Below are 19,753 nucleotides of genomic sequence, written 5' to 3'. Positions count from 1 at the left end.
CACAAAAGGCATGGAAGATCACGCATGTCTGACGTAATAATGCAAATACCAAACAGCCACTTGGCAAGACTGGGTCACCCCCTACTATGTAGTCAAACGGTGGCTTTGGTAGTGAGTACGTGGTGTCAGAATTGGTAAATTCATCTGCATGTGGCTCAGTTGGTTGGTATTCTTCCATCGATGAACCTCCAAAGTAGTTCCAGAAAGTAGAAGAAGCGATACCCCTTAAAATTGGAAGTGCTTATCCGAACTCGTGGCGAAGCTTAATCCCACAAATGGTCTAAGACATGCACGTACCTGATACAAACATCCGAGGCGGGACAACCTGTACAGGTGAGAAAAAATATGCGATTTGATGAATGCGAATCCAAATTGTAAATGCCGGACCTATGAGTGAGAAAATGGGCGTGTCATGGTATATAATTCGCTAATGCTATCGAGATGGAGTAAGCATCGACAGAAAAAGACATAGTTTAAACCCACAGCTTAGGAACAGCCTTGTATCATACAAAGACAGTGATAGCCCCTCTCTTCTCGTCCATGACCCACTGCCCGTCCATGAGCTGGCTAACATGAACGTGCCCACATCCGCCAACAGGACAAGTCCATTCATATTCAGCTTCTATATTGGGAACCTTGGCTCGACCCTTCCCATTGGCTTTCGCTTTCACGGATGGGCGAGGAGCAGCTCTAGCTCGCGCGTGCGATGGGCCAGGGCCAGCGGGCAACAGTCCAGAGGAGTGAGATGGAAGAGGGGGACGGGGACGCAGTCGTGAGCGAATAGAAGAGAATTCAGGTTCACAGAAGATGTTAAAGATATTGGGATCCGTCTCCTTGCCTTTGCCTTTCACAGAGCGGGTGAGGTAGGCACCAGGTAACTCGAGTTCATCTTCCTCCCTTGCTTTGCCTTTGCCTTTCACATCAGCAGTGTCCACCGAGTCCGGGGTAACAGGAGGCATCGGCTTCATCAATTCCTCCACACATTTTCCGTCCAAAAGATGACCACATCTTAAACCCCACAATCTTCTCTTTGCTCGATCCTCGGCAACGTCCGCAGCTCCCAGCATCAATGGGTCATGACACCGAGGACAAGTAAGTATAGTCTCGCCAGAACGACTATTGCTTGAGCTGGAGGAACCGGGGCTATCGATGTCGATAACCGGTGCAGGTGTCATAGACGATGACTCGAAGTCATATGTAAAACCAGATGCAGGCTTCACCGGATGAGTATACTCCGGTTTATAATCAGGTTCTGAAGGCCGCCCTGGGGTATGAGCGTTGAAAAGGCGGAGATCACCTCGCATCAGCCGGTCACCAGGCTCATCATTAAAATCTGCAGCTCGATAGTGACGAAAGCCATCATCATCATAGAGTTCGTCTTCCTCATGACCAAAGAAGTCTAAAGGGTTCCACTGCATGAACACATCCGCTGGAATGCCGAAGACTCGGCGGCGGCGCTCGTTATTTTGTGATCGTGCGGGGGTTTGCTCAAAAGCTGCTCTCGCGCGTTGAAGCAGTGCGCCGCCGAATCCCATCACAGGAACGTGATGAGATGGTGCGGCGGGAGGTGCAGGTGCCGGAGGACGCTCGATGGGCTCAGGGGGAACCCTGATGTTCGTTTCAAATGGAAAGGGCTCGGCGTTGGGAATTACCAACCCGGGGGCGGTGGGAAATGGAGGCGGTCTTCTTCGCATAGGTATAAACCTACGCGGTATCTGCGGAACCGGTGGTATCGTAGCAATTTGGGGTGGAGGCGATGGTGAAAAAATGCGCGCTCCTAGCAATTGTTCAGGAAGACATGCTGAAATGGATGCGTAGGACTCACTGTGAGATCTGGGAGCAGGCCTGGCCCTGACGAATTGTATATCGTCGTCATCGCTGTCATTTATTATTATGACCTCTGGATCGATTGGCACAGAACGACCGCTCTCCGATACCCTTCTTCTCTGAGTGGGTGGTCTCGATCCGATCCGAGCTACCTCTTCCACATCAAAGAGGTCGACGTCAATGATTTCAGGAGATGCAGGACCCTGTTGCTCTGGAATAGCAGATATTGGACGTTCAACCTCTGTTAGGGACATCTGGAACAGCAATGTTAAGAATCAGATGAACTTTGTCGTCGTTCTAGGTTGACGTTAGAGGCATTGGCGGCCACTGTTCACAAAGCAAATATGAGTATTACATAAGCATGATGGGTGCACGGGCCACTGCCAAACAATTGCCAAATTGTGGCGGTGTATAAATTCTTCCTGTAGGTGATCTTCTTTTCTTCATCTGCCTCATGTTCTGTAAGTATTCTGTCCATCGTTTTCTTATCCAACGGATGACTTTATTCTCTTCCCCGTCCTACACGACCATGCCGAGGAATAGAGCTGTTCGTTCGCAACGAACACGCGCTCTCCGGAGCGCACAGTGTACTTGCCAGTGCCATTTTGTCTGATTCTTTTCACTTTGATCTACTCATCTTAAAATCTCTGTTCTGACCAACTCTCCAGTTCTTTTAGGTTGTCGTTCAAGATATTGCGTTCGTCGTCTTCAGGTGAGAATTGGTGTACTTTCGAACTTTGCATCGCTGCGCCCATTCATGCACGATGAAAATTTTTCCGTTATTCGCAGTTTCCACTCTAGCGCCCTCCGCCAGGAGTACTCCCCCAATACTGAACGTTCATACTTCCCCTCGCTGTGTGAACCCAAAAGCATAGTCGGGTGTGGACCGTCCTTGTGGCGCGCTGAACGGGAGGTGGGGGTCGGCGCAATGAGGGTATGCAGTCCTTCCAGGATGTCTGATCTTTCATATGGCGCAGCTTGCATTGTTTCTGTTGAGTCTCAGTGCTAACGATCTTCCCAGGTTTCAGTCGTTGTGTTTGTGTGTCGTCGGAGTCGTCGCCCTATCTTTTGTACTTATACCAGTCATCAGCTATCAAATTTGTTTGCCATTTTTTTTTTGCGTGTGAACCTTTAGATGAAGATTTACCGGTTAGTTTTGATAAATTGGGTATGCAAACGCTACTCGTGATGGCCTAATGATCTCGCGTTCTGTCGAGTCGTTGCCAACACAAAAGACGAGAGCTTCTGCTCTGCAGGGAAATTGGTGATGTGCGTGCACTTGAACATCCTGGTTTGGCGCCGTAACTCATCTAATTATTTAACTGAGAAAAGACCCAGTTAAGCGTCGGGTTCGTGACGATCAGTGCTTGTCATGTGCTAAATGAACTTGAGAGCGTCCAGCCACACAATTGTTTTTGTCCCAGGCATACCAGACAGTGAACTGGGCCATCCATCGATACTTTCCGACAGTTGACTGATATTGATAGGTATCTTTAAACTACCAGCCCCCCCATGATAGACATAACCTCAGAACAGATCGATCTCCGTTCATTTAGGGCTCCCAACGAAATTACTGCTTTCTGTAAAACACGACATCACACTGCAGGATTGGACACCTCTGGAGCAAGCGTCAAATGATCAAATCTCTGGGGACAAGCCAATAGTTTTGACTCCCCGCAAAGGTCTGACCTGTATCAGTGTCGTGTGCACTGCCAGCAGTGGGGTTCGTGCCGCTTCGTACGTCGGTATCTAATGAACGAGATCCAAGCATCCCATGATCAAATCATTAGGGAAAAATATGACAAACAGGCAACGAGTCAAGTCTTGACTCCCTGCAAAGGGTCAGCCAGTGCTAGTGTCGTGTGCACTGCCTTTAAAGAGCGGGATTCGGGTTTCGTACGTTAGCGTTCAAGGAACTAATGATAACAAACGCGGATGTGCGTTACATCGCACTCAAAGAAGGCCACCAACGTAGATTCTAAAGGGTAGCGGAAGGTGAGTGGTCCCTATCGCCATTGTAATGCAGACCCTGCTGATGCATCATGAGGCTGTATTCAAAGGAATAACACGTGTATTAGTGTGCATGAAGCAGAATCGAACGCAAGCAAAGTCATTTCTAGCGATCGGTCATCAATCTCACCAAGGGGGCGGTCATCGGGGTAACCTATTTACATGCGAGGTACGACGCTAGTTAAGCTCTGTGATAGACATTCTGTTGACTTTAGCAGACATAACGCTTGCAAGCCATGATGGTGGCGTTCATCACCACAAGGCTGTACTCTGAGGATAATGAAACATTGTCCTCCCTCTCCGGGCCGATCGCGCGCTCCTTTTGCAAAGTCGTTGTGGGTCCTTATGTGCTAGTTGACACACTCCTGGACCGATTGGTCCCTGCTCATCTCAATACGATATCAGTCCCATCAGTCACTGCACGAGTGCGGCTTATGCCTCGTGTATTGACAGTGCCATAACGCGGATCTGAAGAAGCATCGATGACAGCAGGGAGTTGTGTAACTGTGCCACGCTGCACGGACAAGTTGCTTGTTAAAATTTTGCCTTTGTGAGTGTCTCGAATCGGATCCAACTTACTCTCACAACAATTTGATCATGTAATTCGATGAACACGTATGTAACTCGCTTTCGTTATGCCCGTTCCTGCCAGCTTGACTGCACCATGAAAGACGGCATATTGTCTCTTATCTGAGCTTCCTTGGAGACGATGCAAACTTCGTTGACATCATTCACGGATCGTGTTCCGGTATCATTGTTTGCATTTTGGCTTTCTAGAGGTGCCTAGAACTTCACGTCATCAGATCCAATGATCCCTACTCCGAATTCAAGACCTGAAGCCTGATTGGACGCACAGGTGCGTGGCTCGCTCGTTATGCTCGTTAGACTGTCAGTCTGTCCGTTTTAGTCCGCCGACCGGATCTTCCCTTGGGGGTGGCAGTAAACCCCGTTAACATCCATTCTTTGTTTGTCCTAATGCACTTTGGGCGCTCCGTCCAATTTCACTACTCGGAGCTTGGGCGCCAGCCACATGCAGCGGACTCGAATCTACAAGGATCCGAACTGCTGGTACTTGCTTTGTGCAGCTGTCTGGCTCTGTGCACTTTCCCCCGCCGAGTTTATCTGTCTGGGAGTCCAACAGAATATATCCAACAATCACCAGCTGTACGCGAAGGATCCCATTTACCCGAACCTTGGCGCAATGGAATGGACGTCAGGGTCTGTCTTTCAGCAGTGCCCTTCGTACTGAACGTTCAGTTCATTCTCCTTGGCATCACTCCCCAAAGCCCATTTGCCTCGCGCTTCAATCCACACTGGCTGGTTTAGCTGATCGATTAGCGCTCGCTCTGAATGAAAAGTGCCGACAAACAGTTCGTTGGCCTCGAGGCTCCTCGAGGCCGGCGCACTTGCTATGAAGAGTGTAGAGAAAAGAAGTTCCGCGTGATATTGGATATCATGGTTCCTCGTCGAGCCTTGATGATTAAAGCGATTTCCATTCTGTTCAGCAAGCGGTTGCGCCCCGAACGTACTATACCATCTTAAGGCATACCCCGGATACGATTGTGGAAACCAACGCTCGCCCGCCTCTTTGCGGCCTATTAAACCCGATGGTATTTGTTTCTGGTGGATATTCCCTGGGATTCCTCAGTAGCTTGAATGGGCTAACAACGTTTGCGGTAGGCTTTTAGTGTGATTTTCTATGTAAGTAAGATGCTTGATCACACGCGCAGATCGTTCCTGATCGTGAGTCATACCGTCGCGATACCACTCCTAAGGCTTCCTGGAGGTCGCGTTCATTCTTTTTGAATGTGCGACAACAGGGGTCAATTGCCCCATTGGAAGTCGCCGATCACCCTGTGGTTCATTCGAGATCTTGCTGAGGCTAGGAAAGATTTGATGACGTGGTCGAGAGTAAGTCTACATACCCAGGACATGTTTTCATACTAACCCATTCGATAGAGAGCAAGCCTGAGTGACACGTGATATGATATCCGACGCGATCATGAAGGAAGCTATGACTTGAGGTTCGCCGTCGATCTCACTCGCCACTCATGGGATGCCTGTGCAGGTAACCTATTGATGAAGAATGATAGGCTTTTGCTGTATCGTCCGGAACTTGTCATTGGACCTTGTGGAATAAAACATGCGGTGACTTGGCGGGACTACTGCATTGTCTTCTGCATCGGAATGCGGGCATGCGATGCCCCGGAATAACCCAGAACTCAAACTGCGAACCGTGGTGCCTCGACAACAATAGCGCAAGACCATATAGTCATGCTGTGTATGATTTCGAGTCTGTGATAGGATCAATGCGAACGGCGAACTGGAATCTTTTTTGGCTTTGACATCATTCATAAGGTAGCCATTCACATGAGGATTAGACTGGTCAATTGAATCAGCGCAAGGCCAGCGAACCCGTGAAAGAGCCCACAGCTCCGAACGCTCAATCATTGCAGGTTAGCCTTACCAGTACCCTTTGGGTATACCTGGACATATTTTTTTGCATATGTAAGTGATACCATACAATTTGAACCCTTCAATGTTGAACCCACCGAGGCCCTGCATAAGGGTAACGCCACACGTAAACGGCACTTTATCGAAAAACAAACAAACTTCATTCAAACACGGTACTATTTGAGAAAAAAGGGCCAATGTCGGAGGGTATATATGGTCATCACCTTATTTCCAAATTTCGCCGAGATGCAGTGTCGCATGCGGCACATCACAGGCAATCTACTACACTCATCCCTTGTCACCGATGTCATATTTACGTGCCGCAACATCGGTTTCCTATGGAAACGTATGAGCGAGTATACCATACATAGTGAGACCTCTGGTACTTACTCGTGACGAAGTCGCTTGCCGTGGATCACAAAGAATCGATGCCCGCGGGTGCGGGCAATTTACGCGGATATGAACTAATAGTTATGAGAGGCCGGGCAGCCGCACACTCGTGAACTGTGATCGAGCTCGGATCAGATTCAGATACCTAGCGCAGGAAACTATAACGAAAACGGCACCAATTGACACGACGAGAACTGACTAGGGGAATGAAGTCTTCAATCCTTCGGACAAATGCGGAAACGTGGATTGGTGCGCGGCTGTGTGCGGTGAACGAGTCGAAGCCTAGCCCAAAGTTGATCAGATAAATCATTTAACACGTTACTCAGAAACTGCGGTACACCGCTGGCATCGCGGGGCCGGTAGAAGGGAGAACTATCTGAAAATCAAAACTGGCCAGTGCTCGACTGGACTCAATTTGGGTCGGGTCTTTCCACGGAAATTCCACCAATCAGAACGCTGGTTTCATTGTGCTTCAAACGAGCGTCATTGAACGTTTTCAACGTTAGTACTACTCTTAGGCTTACCCACCATTTCAAACACTTGAACAATAGAGAACAAACCACGCGGATTCATTTGGACCAGAATAAGCTGTCTATAGGTACCCGTTGAGAAGAGTTCGAGGAAGGATGCTGCCGCCTTATTTGGGAGACACATGCCCCCCGAAACGGTCCGCTTTGCAGTGTATCTCAGGCCAATCTCACTTGGCTCCGCCTCCAGATCTTTCCAGATTTTCGTTGGAGCTGATGGGCCACCGTATCAATACACGTAGAGAGTGTCTTGAAATGAAAAGACCGTTGGTCAGATGTAATATCCAATTCTTCTCTTGTTTTGATGTTTTCTCGCTCGTGACGCTATCCTATTTCCAGGAACTGTTTGTCGGCGTTCTCGTAATGATGTGGTCATTAGTACGGACTCCCACCACAGCCGGGAAGAGATGCGAAGTACGCGGCGATCACACATTGTACGTCGATTTATCACCTTTAAGTATCTGGCCATTGGCGCCGGTATCTGAGATGAAACACTCAAATACCCTTCTGCGATTCTCGAGTGCCCACTCGAACATTACACTCACCCAACATGCTAGCTCAACGCATGCTCGCGGGACCTTCCGCTTCTCTTCGCTCTTTGTCTCCCTTCGAGCTCCTTGATGTTCCCATACTCGAACGTATCGCGTTTTACTTGGCCACGAGTCGGCTCATTGGGCCACCATCAGAATTGGTCCCTCTCTTGTGCACTTCTCGTACTATCAACGCATCGCTCAGGTTCCGCGACAATCATCATCTATATTCTCAGATTTTTTATCAAAAATTCGACTCGGCTGCAGTCATACGTCGTCTGTCATGGGGACGCACTACTGTCGAGTGCTTTTCCGAGGAGCTTCGCAAGCGCAGTACCATACTGACTCGTATGCGTCATCGGAATGCGGAAAATTTCGCCCATCTTCAGGAGGATCTTTGGGCAGTCTATCTCATACTACTCGAAAACGATGGTAAAAACATGGCCCAGCTGCGTCTCTGGGCAAAGCTTCCGACATGGATAGCAAGCGTTATCGAAGACAAATGTCAAGTTCCTCGAGAACATCCTCTTTCCTGGGTGAGAGATATCGAAGGCACTTCATTGGTCCTTTGGCTCTTCTGGATGAGCAGTGACGAAGGTGCGTTTTTGGTATGCCAACTCTTACATATGTTCTAACATTCCTATCAGAAAGCGTCAAGGATGAAGACTCCAGGGTACGCAATAAAACATTGACTAGGCTTGAGCCTTTCCTCGTCCATGGACATCGAGTGCGTATTATAACTCATTATTTGTCCCTGAGTGTCATAAGTAACATTACGTGCAGTTCTCATCTGCGTACGCTCCTGATGCGTTCTTCTATCTGCCTCTTTGTGCAGAAACTGAGGTTGCAATCCCATGTACGACAGGTCTGCCGCTTCCAATCGCCCGCGATTTTGTACACTATGGTCGAAAAATTAAGCTCGCTGCACCGCCTCTGATACCAGCTGCCCTCCTGAACTATGTGGTCAGGTTGGAGGTGCGTTTAGACGATAATCCATTGCCGTCTGCAGTGGCGCAACTTCCCGAGACGAGGGCGCAAGCTGCTGCAATGGGATTGTCTCTTCCGCGGCTTACACAAGAAGACATCATAAACTTCCACTTTCACACTCGCACAAGATTTTTCGGCGACTATAACGGCCTGGGCAGTGAGCGCCTTGATAACGAATGGTTCCGAACTGTATCATGCTATGATCCGTGGGCTGTGGATCGACCACTTCGAGGAATCTTTTACCATCTTGGATCATTAACTGGGCACTGGAATGGTCGAGCTTTGGTACGTTTGTGGCCATATTATCGCCCGGCAACTTAATCATACTCTGCCGCGTCAGATTCCATATTTGCAGGCCCACATTGACGCCAATATGCCCAATCGCCGACCCCCGGTACAGGGCGTAACTTGGGCACACGAGCGCATATCTTGTGTGTTCAAAGAGCACCATTGCTTGATCCCCGATGAACCCATTTCTGCACCTGCTGAAGCTCATGGGTGGGGCGAGGATATCCTCAACGTTTGGTTGCCCCGTCGACTGGAAATTAAACATGGAATTGTAAGTTTCTTCGAGTTTGGTCTTGTGTGCAGCATTAAAACACAATAAATAGGATGACTTAACATTACATGATCGGGAAACTGGGAAGACTGTACGATATGAAACATACCATGCCGACCGCGAGAACCCTTACTCCAGACCATCCAAGATGAATTCCGAATGGCGTTGTGATTTGCCGCCCGTAAGCGAGGATTCACAATATGAAACGGACGATGATTACGAGGAAGTTTTTGAGCAAAGAACTAGTGGCGTCACTGACATCATCATCACGGGAGAGGTGAGGACTCCTGCATCGCCTCGAGTTGATGGAGCCTGACAGTCGGTGAACTCTTGCAGACGTACGATCGGGAGAGCCCAGCTTGGGGTTCTTTCTCTTTCATTGGCCGAGTAAGACCATGGGATGGCTTCGTAGTTCTGCTGCGACGGTCGGTACGTGAAAGAAGGTCTGATTTGCGTCATTCATTCTAACTAATTCTTTGCCATCAGACACATGCTGTCCATGCGTATCACGGACGCTGGATATTCAAAGGTTACATACACGAGCGTAGTCTTGTTGGGCGTTGGCGCGAAACTGGCACCGCAGTTGACCAACTAGGCTACGAGGGCGGATTTGTGCTTTGCAAGGCGGATGAAACGTCATTGGATACAGTTTGAGTTTGCGATGTCTCGCTTTACTATCGGGCATGTGTTGTATTATGATTTGCATGTAGCCATATACTGTACATTGTCACCTAATTGTATTGGCTAAAGTTGTATTAGCATATGGGTAGATGAACGCCGTCGTGGCGAACCATTCATTTTATGGTCGCATACCCATTTGAGTCATAAGGACTTTAATAGATCACTCGAAAATTAAATCCATGAACACATCAAACGCAATACATTTGTCGTGGTATCTGACACCACTAAACGTAATAAGCGCCACAATTGATGACTCTAAACTGATCCTGTCCGTCTCTCGATGAACCCTCTGACGTTAGCATGTCCTTCAAGAGTACCAAAGAAGCATCGCTTGGCTGCATTCTCCCAAAGCACAACATCTAGCTGCTTCGCGTACGCTAGCACGTATTCATAATCGGCTTGCGACGCGAAGTCTTTGTACAGATAACCTTAATTTGTGGTTTGGCCGGCGTGAGAAGAGTATCAGAACAAAAAGATAATCCTGACCTTCTGCAGATTTCAGCCGATTCCTCTCAAGCTCCCAGAGCCTTATCTGGTCCTGTACAGTCACAGGCAAAAGGGGGTTCTATTCAGGGGCGATGAGCAACGAAATCGGCCTGTGAGGATGATTGAATTATACTCACGTTCTTGCGCATCTGTGGATGTGCGTGTGTCGTTAGGTAGCTAATGATCTGTCGGCGGCGATCAGGCTCATTACCCAAACGCGACTACAATCAGAGAAGAACGTTTTGATACCTGGTCAGCCGAGATTCCGTTGCCCAGTGCCTTGCGTACACTTTCACGCGTAAGCATTCCCACAACCAAGTTCGGAAAACGGTATTTCATCGTGATGAACAAATTAAGGACAGCTGTTTGCAAGGGGTTGTCTTCCAGCCGCCGAGGACATATAAACTCAAATGCCAAAGTTGAAAAAGAGATAACATACCTGTATAGGCATATATCCTATAATTAGTTTCTAGAACAATGAAGCCTTGTTGCGCGGCCCCTGAACTTAGAGCAACCGCCCCTGTACCATCCGCCGTATGAGACCCACCAGTAGAATGTGAGCTTGGTAAAGGAGGTGATGAGGAAGTCAAAGTTGTTGCTAATCGTGTGGGACTAAAACGTTTTGATGACGTCTGCAGGTGGAGTACATTTAGTAAAATGTGCTAGATTGTAAAAATAGAAGGCTCCATACTTTGCGTTGCCACACCAGCCCATAGTCTCGAAGGTCTTCAAGCATTGCCTTCTGCGTTTCGCTCAAGGGTTCTGTCGAATATTCCTGGTATCAAATGAACGGCGCTTCTTCAGCTACTTAATGCAACCACATTACATTTGCCTCACCCGACCAAGATCCATGGTCGACAGCATGAATAGAAAGCTAAGCACTTCCACGAGGTCCATTTGCCTCTCCTAGGGACATGTCAGCATCACCAAACACAAACGCCTCCTATCAGCTAGAAGCGTACCTCTGCCATGTGCAAGTACTGTAATAGTAGATTCCAAAGCTGATCATGAGGTGAATGGAGGAGGAACTGGAAACCCGAGGAAGTGATTTGCAGAGCCGGACCGCTATGGGCAGAAATGTAAGAGGGGAAAAACCTTGACGCATATGCACCCACTGAGCGTTGTTCATCAAACCACTCCTTTGAAGCAAGTACAGAACTCCTTGGGAAGGCTTGGTAGGATTTTGACCTTGACCAGACGACACCATGTAGTGAAGGATGGTCTGCGAAGTTGTGAGATTATTATTTTTCACCAGTCGGTCACCAGCTCACCTCCCATCGTTCGAGCGCGTATGCGTCTAAGTTCTCAATGTTCGCTGACTGTCGTTTGCCGTCCTTGTCGGTAGGAACTCCAAAACTTCCCGTGCTACCTCTTCAGACATTTGTTAGCATGAGGAATGTGCTTCATTTATATTTCAACGCACCCTCCTGTGATAGCTTGCCTCAAGCTAGATTTGAATGTAGGGTTTAGCGCTAATTTAACAGCTGAGTTTTGGGCGATGTGCAGTCCAGTCATGACAGCGAGAGCGGAATCGTACGCGCTATATGTATATTTATGAGGTTGAAGTTTTCACAACGCATAGAAACTTACTCTTTTCCCTCAGGAAGGACCCAAGCTGATATCGTCGCTACGGAGAGGGCACTTTCTAGCCAAAGTAGATTCATTATCAGTTGCCGCTCGATTGGCCCGAGCAATCTAGAAAAGAAGTCAGCTTGGGAATACACATAATGCAGTGGCACATCACCTAAATATTGAAAGACATGACGATGGCCGCTGATAGAGGCGGGTTAACGTGGTTTGTGACTGGGATTGAAGAAACGGAAGGAGTGGGTGAGGCGTATGTTGAGGAACGATCACATCTGTGTTTTGCAGCGACTGGACAGGCATGTTCAATTCTATTTTATCTCGGGGTCATGGAAAGACCCAAGCTTGAGCTTGAGAGGGAGTCACCGCGATGAATGGCGAGCATGAACTTTGAGGTTAGGGTCATGAATGTGGCAGTTCCCACAATCGGGAGACGAGTCAATCACCGATTTCCATGTGGGACCTTCACTGACAATCACTGACTCGCTCGAGCCGCTCGTTGTAACTTGTGAGTCACTGGGCTCTTCAAGTTAATCCAAGATATCAAATAATTTGTTGTATTTTGTCTATTTCATAGCCATATTCATCGCATTCGAGAGAACTTTGAATCTGGCTCTAGCCTACAGGTAGTAAGTTAGCCTACATCTACATCATGATGATGAGGTTGACTTGACCGAATTCAAGCTCGGATATCGAGCAGTCACGGTATCACTGGTAGTGCACACCAGCCGCTCAACGTTGCAACGCTCAGCAAGCGAACTTACACAACCCAGCATAACATTCGAGATAGCCTACGAAAACAATGCCGGCCAGCACATCATACTGTCCGTTTAATTTCGCAGGAGAATCTTGTGTTTGTTCAAGATCTCTCCATAATGCCCCCCTCTTTCAAGTCGGAATGCCTCGTTTCTGGGCGATTTTGTGTTGTTACCGTCCTCTGCCACAAGCCAGACTCGGAAGTTTTTATTATGAGGTATTTTTCTGACTGCGAATTGAAATCAGACGGCGTATTGATATATAACACTAGCTTTCCCATTTCAGTGCCTCCGTCTGAGTCTATTCGCCGAAATTTATGGAGCTCATACACAAGCAACCGTCCGGAGCTGAACAAACCTTCTAAGCATGTATAATTTATCCATTTCGGTTGTCAGTCTATACTTCTTATAATGCGGGCTACTTGCATTTCAATTAATACTGCCGCTTCTCGGCTTGTCAGACCAGGGTCCAGCCTGGAAACGTTTTCCGCACCTTTTTTATTGCGGTATTTTGTAAGTCCAATGCTTCTAGATTTCCTATATATTATGATACAAATCAATATATCTCTAAAGTAATGTAATCACGGCTCGGTTCTGACATTGCTGATACTATAACGTCATGTATGGCAAAGAGCATTTTGGTTTGCAATTGCAAAATATGCGTTTACTGAGAGTCGCCGCCGCCGCCACTACGCATTGCAACGAAACACTCCACAAGGGCTGCCGTTGTTGCTCGAGTGCACCAACAGACATCTAGGGTCACTTCCAGTACATATCTTGCTGTACGAATCATAATTTTTGGAGTGTACGCCTCTCGGTCGAAGGGTACCAATCCAATGAGCTACACTACGATTATAAATGGTATTTAAGAACTTGCACAAGTGAGTGGATTTTAGACCGTCAATTTACTCGCAAGTATAGCTCAAGTGCCACCCGTGGTCGAGTAGTTTATAAGGCACACTTCACGACAGCGTCTTAATGCCCTAACTCTGATTCGCAGATAGGGGTTTCAAACTTGAATGCTTCAGCCTAGAGCAGCTGAACAGAAGCCGCTTCCATGCACAAAAGACTGGAGACAAATATGTCAGTATATACCCGTTGTCAATATGTACATTCAGTCCGATAAGTTCGCTTTGTTATTTTGCTTGGCAAAGATACTGACAGTAAAAACCATACTGGCTATGCTGCAGGGTATGAAATAACGTAGTGACGCTACATGTGGTACATGGATCCACAAAAGCACCAATTGAACTCAAGATGCCATGGTAAACGCAGCAAGTGCGACACTGAAAATGAGAATCGACCAGTCAAACAAGAAATGTTGTAACGCTCAGTAGCCCGCTCCGGCGTTTTTCACATTTTTACATACAGGTCTATATAATAGGACGTAGATCTAGGGGAGGGGACACCCGTGTCCCCTCTATTTCTCCGTCCCCCTACCCCCAACAGTCCGCCGTTCCCGCCGGCCGCTTCAGCATCTACGCAACTCAAACCACTATTCTACGTGAGGTTCCCCCCTACCCATCGGTCCGCCGTTCCTGCCGGCTGCTTCAGCATCTACATAGGTCAAACCACTATTGCAGTGATATCACCCATTATTTTCTAAAATTGAATAATCAGCGTCGGTCATACACGAGGGAGAGAAAGTCCTGACATTAAGAGCACTGATGCGTTTCCAGGCCGTATATACGCGTGAATACCCGGCCGCAGGTGTTGCAAGGATACCTGATCCAAAGATGTGTTCCTTGCACATGTCGTGCAAGGCTTCCTTTGTTCATCGGAGCGTTACAACCCTGCCAACGGCAAACGACGGGGAGATAATCCGGGCCACTAATTCCGTGAACTTCTCGGAGATGGGTTGACATATTGCCACCATGTAACAGGTCGTTGCAATGTAATCCGTATTCACCATCCCACATACATTGGAATAGTTCGTTGAGAAGATGGTATTCCTGCAAAAAAGGTTCAGCGGCCGCGACTTCCAGTGAGAAGGCAAAAATAACCTGGTTATGTGCCATGGTAGTATTGGTGTTGTGTTCACTGCAGATTGGGGCTTCTGGAAACGCCTTTTTATTGAATCGAGCTTGCAGAGAGGCCCACCGTTCCAACTCTCCCATTCCTAGGCTGGAGGGCACTACGAGTCATAATGTGGGCTGGCGGGGAGCCACTGGGTAAATGCGCCTGGACGGTGAACGTTTCATTGGTTTGATGGGCAAACCCATATGTGCCGGTTGGTAGTAGTACCGGTCCATCCGAGCTGAGAGCTCATCCGTGTGTGTGATGTCAGACATGGCACCTGGACAGTGAAGTGATGGGATATGTGTCAGATGTCAGACATGGCGCCTGGAAGGTGATAGGTATCAGATACCGCATCAGCATGACATCAAAGCGTGGTATTGGTGTATGCCGCCGAGCTCGTATGGGATTACAAAAATGCGAGAGAAGTGTCGAATATTTTCATTCGTTTGAAATATGGTTTGATGAATTGAGGATGGCCAAGCGTGCCATGTCAAGATTGGAATGCAGCTTCCATTGCGATTTCCACCCGCCAGCAGGCCAAAGGCCAAGGCCTTTGGACCGAAAAATCTGAGTCAAAAGTCGATAGAGTTCAGGAGACAAACGAAACAAAAAAGTTGGCCACATACATAACACGTGATAAACTTAATATTTAGCGCTCTTAGTCTTAGACGCTACTATGTAATACTAGTAGCGACTCACACTGGCACACCACACGAGTTGTGCATGAATGATCAGTGACTTTGGTAGCCCTACGAGCAATAAAGACAATCGGATAATGGCATCGACGAAACTCCAGCGAGCGATCTCATCAGCTCAGGAATTGTAGAAGGCAGGGCCGGGGCCCAGGCGCACCATCAAAGTTGCGTCACTACAGCTGTGTGCATTATAATGCTCCTCGTGACACCGAGACGCTCTTCGCGAGCCTTTGTTGTAAAAATGCAGTACGTCAAACTTGCATCGTCTCATATTACTTTATGATGGCAGTGATGAAGACCTGATTGCGGGTGAGCCCATCGCCGAACCCTTAATGGCTGAAAATAGGGGATATGCAAGAGTAACCCTGAATCCATTACCTTGCGGATAAACCCTTGATATCTGGGATTCGTTGAGCAAGCCATTCTGCGATCCTACGATGTCAGGATGACCAAAGCTCTTGTGGAACCCAACCCCTCATTGACCAATAACATCGAACCACCCGAGAGATTGTCTGCGATTCGGAGATAGTTCCCCAGGGTATTGCAAGGACTCTGTATCATGGGGTAGAATCAGTAGAGGCTTCTGGGAGACCGTTGTCACATTTGTTCTTAGCATCGTCATCTGGCTGCCCTCAGTCGACAAATAAAGATTGTGGAATATTGGATCTTCGACAGGTACCTGTGGTTCCGAGTTTCGCTAACCCGTCTTCAGAGTCGCAACCCGCACATGTTTTCCAAAGGGTCGATGGTCTCTCAGAGACTCAAAAGGCATCGTCTGAGTTCACGATTGTCGTGATAGTATGTTGAACAACACTAGCAAATTTGTCATCATCCTGCTCAAATTTCAAATTGCAACTTCTCCGAACGATAATTCAGACGATCGTATAGAGCTAAGAGCACGGCGCACGCCAAGGCTTGAAGCTTGAATATTTGAACGATCAGATGTATATATCTGTGCCCCGCAGCAGCTGTGACCACATCTGTTCAATGCATACTGCGCAGTTCATGATATTGCATGAAACACCCGGTTAACGGTCGCCACTCCAAAAACACTCACTGTTGCAGTCATTCTGCTAAGCCGAGTTTAACCAGCGTGACAATCTTACTCACCCCTACATATGGGTGTAGTTGAATTGACGGGAATAGGAGGCATGGTTGCAGAATACTCGTTGCATCTATCCCCGGAACTGTCAGAAGGAACACCAGGTAAGCCAAATAGAATAGCTGCAAACACAGTACTAGTAACTCACCTCCCCGCTCAGGCAAAACCTCGAACACCTGATCTTCCACCAATGCGTTCATTTGTCCTCAGTATCCGTCACCTCATGTACTCTTCTCCCTCTCTACCGCGGTCATCGGACGATAATTCGATAAGGATGCGCAGTAATGGTAGTTGGACGCTGATGTAGAGCTAATGCCCGTTTAGTACATCCACCATGCATTTCCTGATCGACCTGGCATCGATTTGAAATAGGCTGCCTGACGCATCCTGACGGGTCGACTTGCAGGCGAGCGTATGATGCCATCCGTAGGTCAACACAGTAATTGGAGGCTAAAGGAAAACTCGGACGCCCATCTCCATGGCTGCATAGCCACGAAGGTAACCGAATTCACAGGCTCGTATCGTGAATTCTCGATGATCAATGAATTTCTCATCTTCTGTCCTGACTTGATCTGGTCCACGCACATTGAGAGAACTCCATCACTAGAGTCGGCAATACTATTATGGGCATGGCACACAGGGCGCGCAGGAGTACAATAGCCCCATCCCAGGTCACCAGCCAAAGTAGATGGGACAGGATTTCATCAATGCGCACTGTCACAGTTTCTCGAGAGGTAGACGATTCAGAGCTTACAGCTTTCAACAAGTTCGTCTTCGAATTTTGTGATGAGGTCTGGGATCTAAAACATGACCTGCTTGTTCTAAGGCGTTGGGCTCAAGTATTGCGTATGCTTGGTTCGTAAGTAGTACGCCCTGCTGACAAGGTCTGTCCTCGAAAGAGTCTAAAAATCCTGGTTTGACCAATCAATTTTCTTAGAGCCGTATGTGGCATTGGTCGGTGGAGGTACTTGTGAACGACTTATGGATTCCGGCGGCCGACGAGGGTCTGCGGTTCGAAGTTGGTCACGGTGTCCAGCCTGAGGGGCCACTGTAAGTACCTGATAGCGGATATATGTCCTGGGTCTCCAGCACAGTACTTGGACCATTGTACGAGCGGTACTGGCTCTTGAGTCCGACCCTCCGAAACTCCCTGCTAGTGTTACAGGGACCAGCCATGAATAAACAGAACTTGAGCACTGAGTGCTTGAACCCGAACATTCGATGGAAGTGTGAAATGCACGGCAATATCCGGGTTTAAACGTTAAACTCTCGACGTCCACAACATCATGCATATCTAATATTGGCGCGCCGTCGACACGTCCACCAATGGCTGATTGGGCCTCGCATACAGTGAGTCAACAAATTTACACTGATCTCTGTAGCACGCGATATATAACGGTGAACACAGTTAACTGTACTAGCGATTAGCTTCTCCAGGAGTCCAATTACGACCCATCTATAGTAGGAAGCCCGCAACTAAGTGTCACTAGCATGAGTATATACTCTTGATACTAGTTAGTAGCGCATGTTTCTTGCAAGAATCAGTGGTATCATCAACTTCTAATTGGAAAAGAATTGGCCTATCTTCCGGAACGTTTTCCCTCGCATAAATTACTATCTGTCTTTGCTGCGAGGCAGAAGGTCGGGCTGATTCTTGCGCGGAATCAGCTAGCTACTTCACGATAGATTTCGATCCGTCAGGAATATTGATATTCTGTTTCATGGATGCAGGCGCCAATTAGAGTTATTTGACGCTGTGGAGTGAAGTGCGTGTTAACGTTCTGACGCTCATGCTTATATATGACGACATCCGAACGCCTCGGACATAATAGTAGAACTAAGGACAGAAGGCTACCCGCGTTGTATTACTTCAAACACCATAAACAAGGCAGGCTGCCAAGGGATCATGTGCAATTTCTCAAACGCGTAACATACAACTTCAAAATATGGTAACTAATACGTCTTATCACCAACGTAAATATCATGGAGCTCGAGTAACAAATTCATGCAAGTACGAACTGAAGTGAGGAAGACAAGAACTACTCGAGCGAGTCAAGCATGAAGGCTTTGGTCCTTGGACGCCATTGAATTTCTTCCGGCATCTGTTCAACTTATGAGACCACCGAAACGACGCTGAAATAGCGAATCAGTCAGGCGATGCGAAGAAGGTGATGACCAGGTCTCACATCTACTGCTGCTGAACCGAGCAAATTGCCTGGTGACTGTTACGATTGTATTCGCGCGTGAAAGTCTTGTTGCAGGTGTCGCAAGAATATGCGACCTTGAGGTGTGTTCCCTTCACATGCTTGGAGAGGTTCTCTTTATTAAGCTCCTGGGTGCAATCTTCCCAAGAGCAACAGACGCGGGACTTGTCTCCACCACGAATTCCATGGTATTCACGGAGGTGAGCAGAAAGTTCGTGGTCAAGAAATGGGTAGCTGCAGTGCGAGCCATCTGGTCTTCTCCATCGGCACTCATTCATCTGCTCAAAAGTATAGCCCGACTGCGAAAGTCAGTTTGATGGCTATGATGCCTTGTCTGGGGAGTTGAAACTTACAGGCTCAGGCTCTAAGAAAGCAAAGTCGTTGCTTGCGAGGTTGTGCGACATCAGTGTCGGAGACGATGGTTGTGACGAGTGTATCTGCTCCAGATTGAAGCGTTTGAGAGGGGGTTTTATAGATGAGCTTTCCGGGAGGGCATCGTTTTCAAGCCCCGTGCCTCATGGGTTGGCAGCCTGGTGGGGTGGCAGGAAGTTATCTCTCGGGCTGAAAACTTTTCCGATTGGTTAGAAGACAAACCATAACCATCAAATAAGCGTCAGTTGCCAATGGCCTTGGCATTCGGCGAAGCGCGTCATACACGAGTATCAATTTCGCTGGCGAGTACGCGTGCATGATTATAGAAAGCCAGAGAAGTAAGTTCCATCCGCGAAAAAGTGTGACTTGGTTGAGGAAAGGCCGACGTGCCATACCGAAACTAGAAGTACTTCTATGCCACCCATCGACCGGCCAACGACTGGCTGCGGACCAACCAGAAGCTAAAGGAGATGTATAGATATCATATTTCAGACCAGGAAGGAAATGAAAATAAATAAAAAACTTCAGACTGTATCTAACGCGCGTGGTAAAATTAGTCCTTGACGTTATG

The 19,753-nt window shown here is 47.9% G+C and overlaps 5 protein-coding genes across 5 annotated transcripts; 2 read left to right on the top strand and 3 right to left on the bottom strand.

Moving 5' to 3' along the window:
* Positions 1-330: 330 nt before the first annotated feature.
* Positions 331-2,146, bottom strand: F5147DRAFT_209753 (uncharacterized protein). The gene is made up of 2 exons (XM_041428606.1): positions 1,826-2,146; positions 331-1,777 (listed from the first exon to the last, which is right to left on the bottom strand). Exons 1-2 carry the CDS (start codon positions 2,079-2,081, stop codon positions 504-506), a joined length of 1,530 nt encoding a protein of 509 aa, XP_041292049.1. The 5' UTR covers positions 2,082-2,146; the 3' UTR covers positions 331-503.
* A 2,721-nt stretch (positions 2,147-4,867) lies between these two features.
* On the top strand, positions 4,868-6,029 carry F5147DRAFT_761337 (uncharacterized protein; the record flags this gene model as incomplete). Its single annotated transcript, XM_041440526.1, has 7 exons — positions 4,868-5,055; positions 5,196-5,295; positions 5,343-5,447; positions 5,518-5,538; positions 5,568-5,748; positions 5,797-5,861; positions 5,923-6,029. 5 exons carry the CDS (start codon positions 4,868-4,870, stop codon positions 5,715-5,717), a joined length of 564 nt encoding a protein of 187 aa, XP_041292048.1. The 3' UTR covers positions 5,718-5,748; positions 5,797-5,861; positions 5,923-6,029.
* Positions 6,030-7,773: 1,744 nt separating this feature from the next.
* F5147DRAFT_578085 (uncharacterized protein) lies at positions 7,774-9,752 on the top strand (the record flags this gene model as incomplete). Its single annotated transcript, XM_041431427.1, has 6 exons — positions 7,774-8,335; positions 8,386-8,465; positions 8,522-9,010; positions 9,066-9,284; positions 9,337-9,561; positions 9,621-9,752. The coding sequence occupies 6 exons, from the start codon at positions 7,774-7,776 to the stop codon at positions 9,750-9,752; spliced, it is 1,707 nt and encodes a 568-aa protein (XP_041292047.1).
* A 293-nt stretch (positions 9,753-10,045) lies between these two features.
* Positions 10,046-12,437, bottom strand: F5147DRAFT_209637 (transcription factor Tfb2-domain-containing protein). Its single transcript, XM_041428605.1, has 13 exons — positions 12,196-12,437; positions 12,042-12,146; positions 11,875-11,991; positions 11,723-11,822; positions 11,567-11,673; positions 11,414-11,516; positions 11,289-11,357; positions 11,143-11,226; positions 10,891-11,083; positions 10,701-10,831; positions 10,589-10,636; positions 10,452-10,530; positions 10,046-10,393 (listed from the first exon to the last, which is right to left on the bottom strand). Exons 1-13 carry the CDS (start codon positions 12,336-12,338, stop codon positions 10,221-10,223), a joined length of 1,452 nt encoding a protein of 483 aa, XP_041292046.1. The 5' UTR covers positions 12,339-12,437; the 3' UTR covers positions 10,046-10,220.
* A 6,310-nt stretch (positions 12,438-18,747) lies between these two features.
* On the bottom strand, positions 18,748-19,251 carry F5147DRAFT_209590 (uncharacterized protein). Its single transcript, XM_041428604.1, has 2 exons — positions 19,164-19,251; positions 18,748-19,109 (listed from the first exon to the last, which is right to left on the bottom strand). The coding sequence occupies exons 1-2, from the start codon at positions 19,212-19,214 to the stop codon at positions 18,795-18,797; spliced, it is 366 nt and encodes a 121-aa protein (XP_041292045.1). The 5' UTR covers positions 19,215-19,251; the 3' UTR covers positions 18,748-18,794.
* Between the last annotated feature and the right edge of the window lie 502 nt (positions 19,252-19,753).

The sequence above is a fragment of the Suillus discolor genome, assembly GCF_016758755.1.
Source record: "Suillus discolor strain FC423 chromosome Unknown F5147scaffold_32, whole genome shotgun sequence".
Taxonomy (NCBI): Eukaryota; Fungi; Basidiomycota; class Agaricomycetes; order Boletales; family Suillaceae; genus Suillus; species Suillus discolor.
The sequence above is the reverse complement of the archived record's forward strand: the minus strand, read 5'-3'. Positions and strand labels throughout refer to the sequence as shown.

Coding starts and splice junctions, on each gene's coding strand:
- F5147DRAFT_209753 (XM_041428606.1), bottom strand. CDS start 2,081: ATGTCCCTAACAGAGGTTGAACGTCCAATATCTGCTATTCCAGAGCAA. Junction 1,778..1,825: donor GCCTGCTCCCAGATCTCACA/GTGAGTCCTACG, acceptor AACAATTGCTAG/GAGCGCGCATTTTTTCACCA.
- F5147DRAFT_209637 (XM_041428605.1), bottom strand. CDS start 12,338: ATGCCTGTCCAGTCGCTGCAAAACACAGATGTGATCGTTCCTCAACAT. Junction 12,147..12,195: donor TCATGTCTTTCAATATTTAG/GTGATGTGCCAC, acceptor CTTCTTTTCTAG/ATTGCTCGGGCCAATCGAGC. Junction 10,531..10,588: donor ATCCACAGATGCGCAAGAAC/GTGAGTATAATT, acceptor GCCCCTGAATAG/AACCCCCTTTTGCCTGTGAC.
- F5147DRAFT_209590 (XM_041428604.1), bottom strand. CDS start 19,214: ATGTCGCACAACCTCGCAAGCAACGACTTTGCTTTCTTAGAGCCTGAG. Junction 19,110..19,163: donor CTTTCTTAGAGCCTGAGCCT/GTAAGTTTCAAC, acceptor TGACTTTCGCAG/TCGGGCTATACTTTTGAGCA.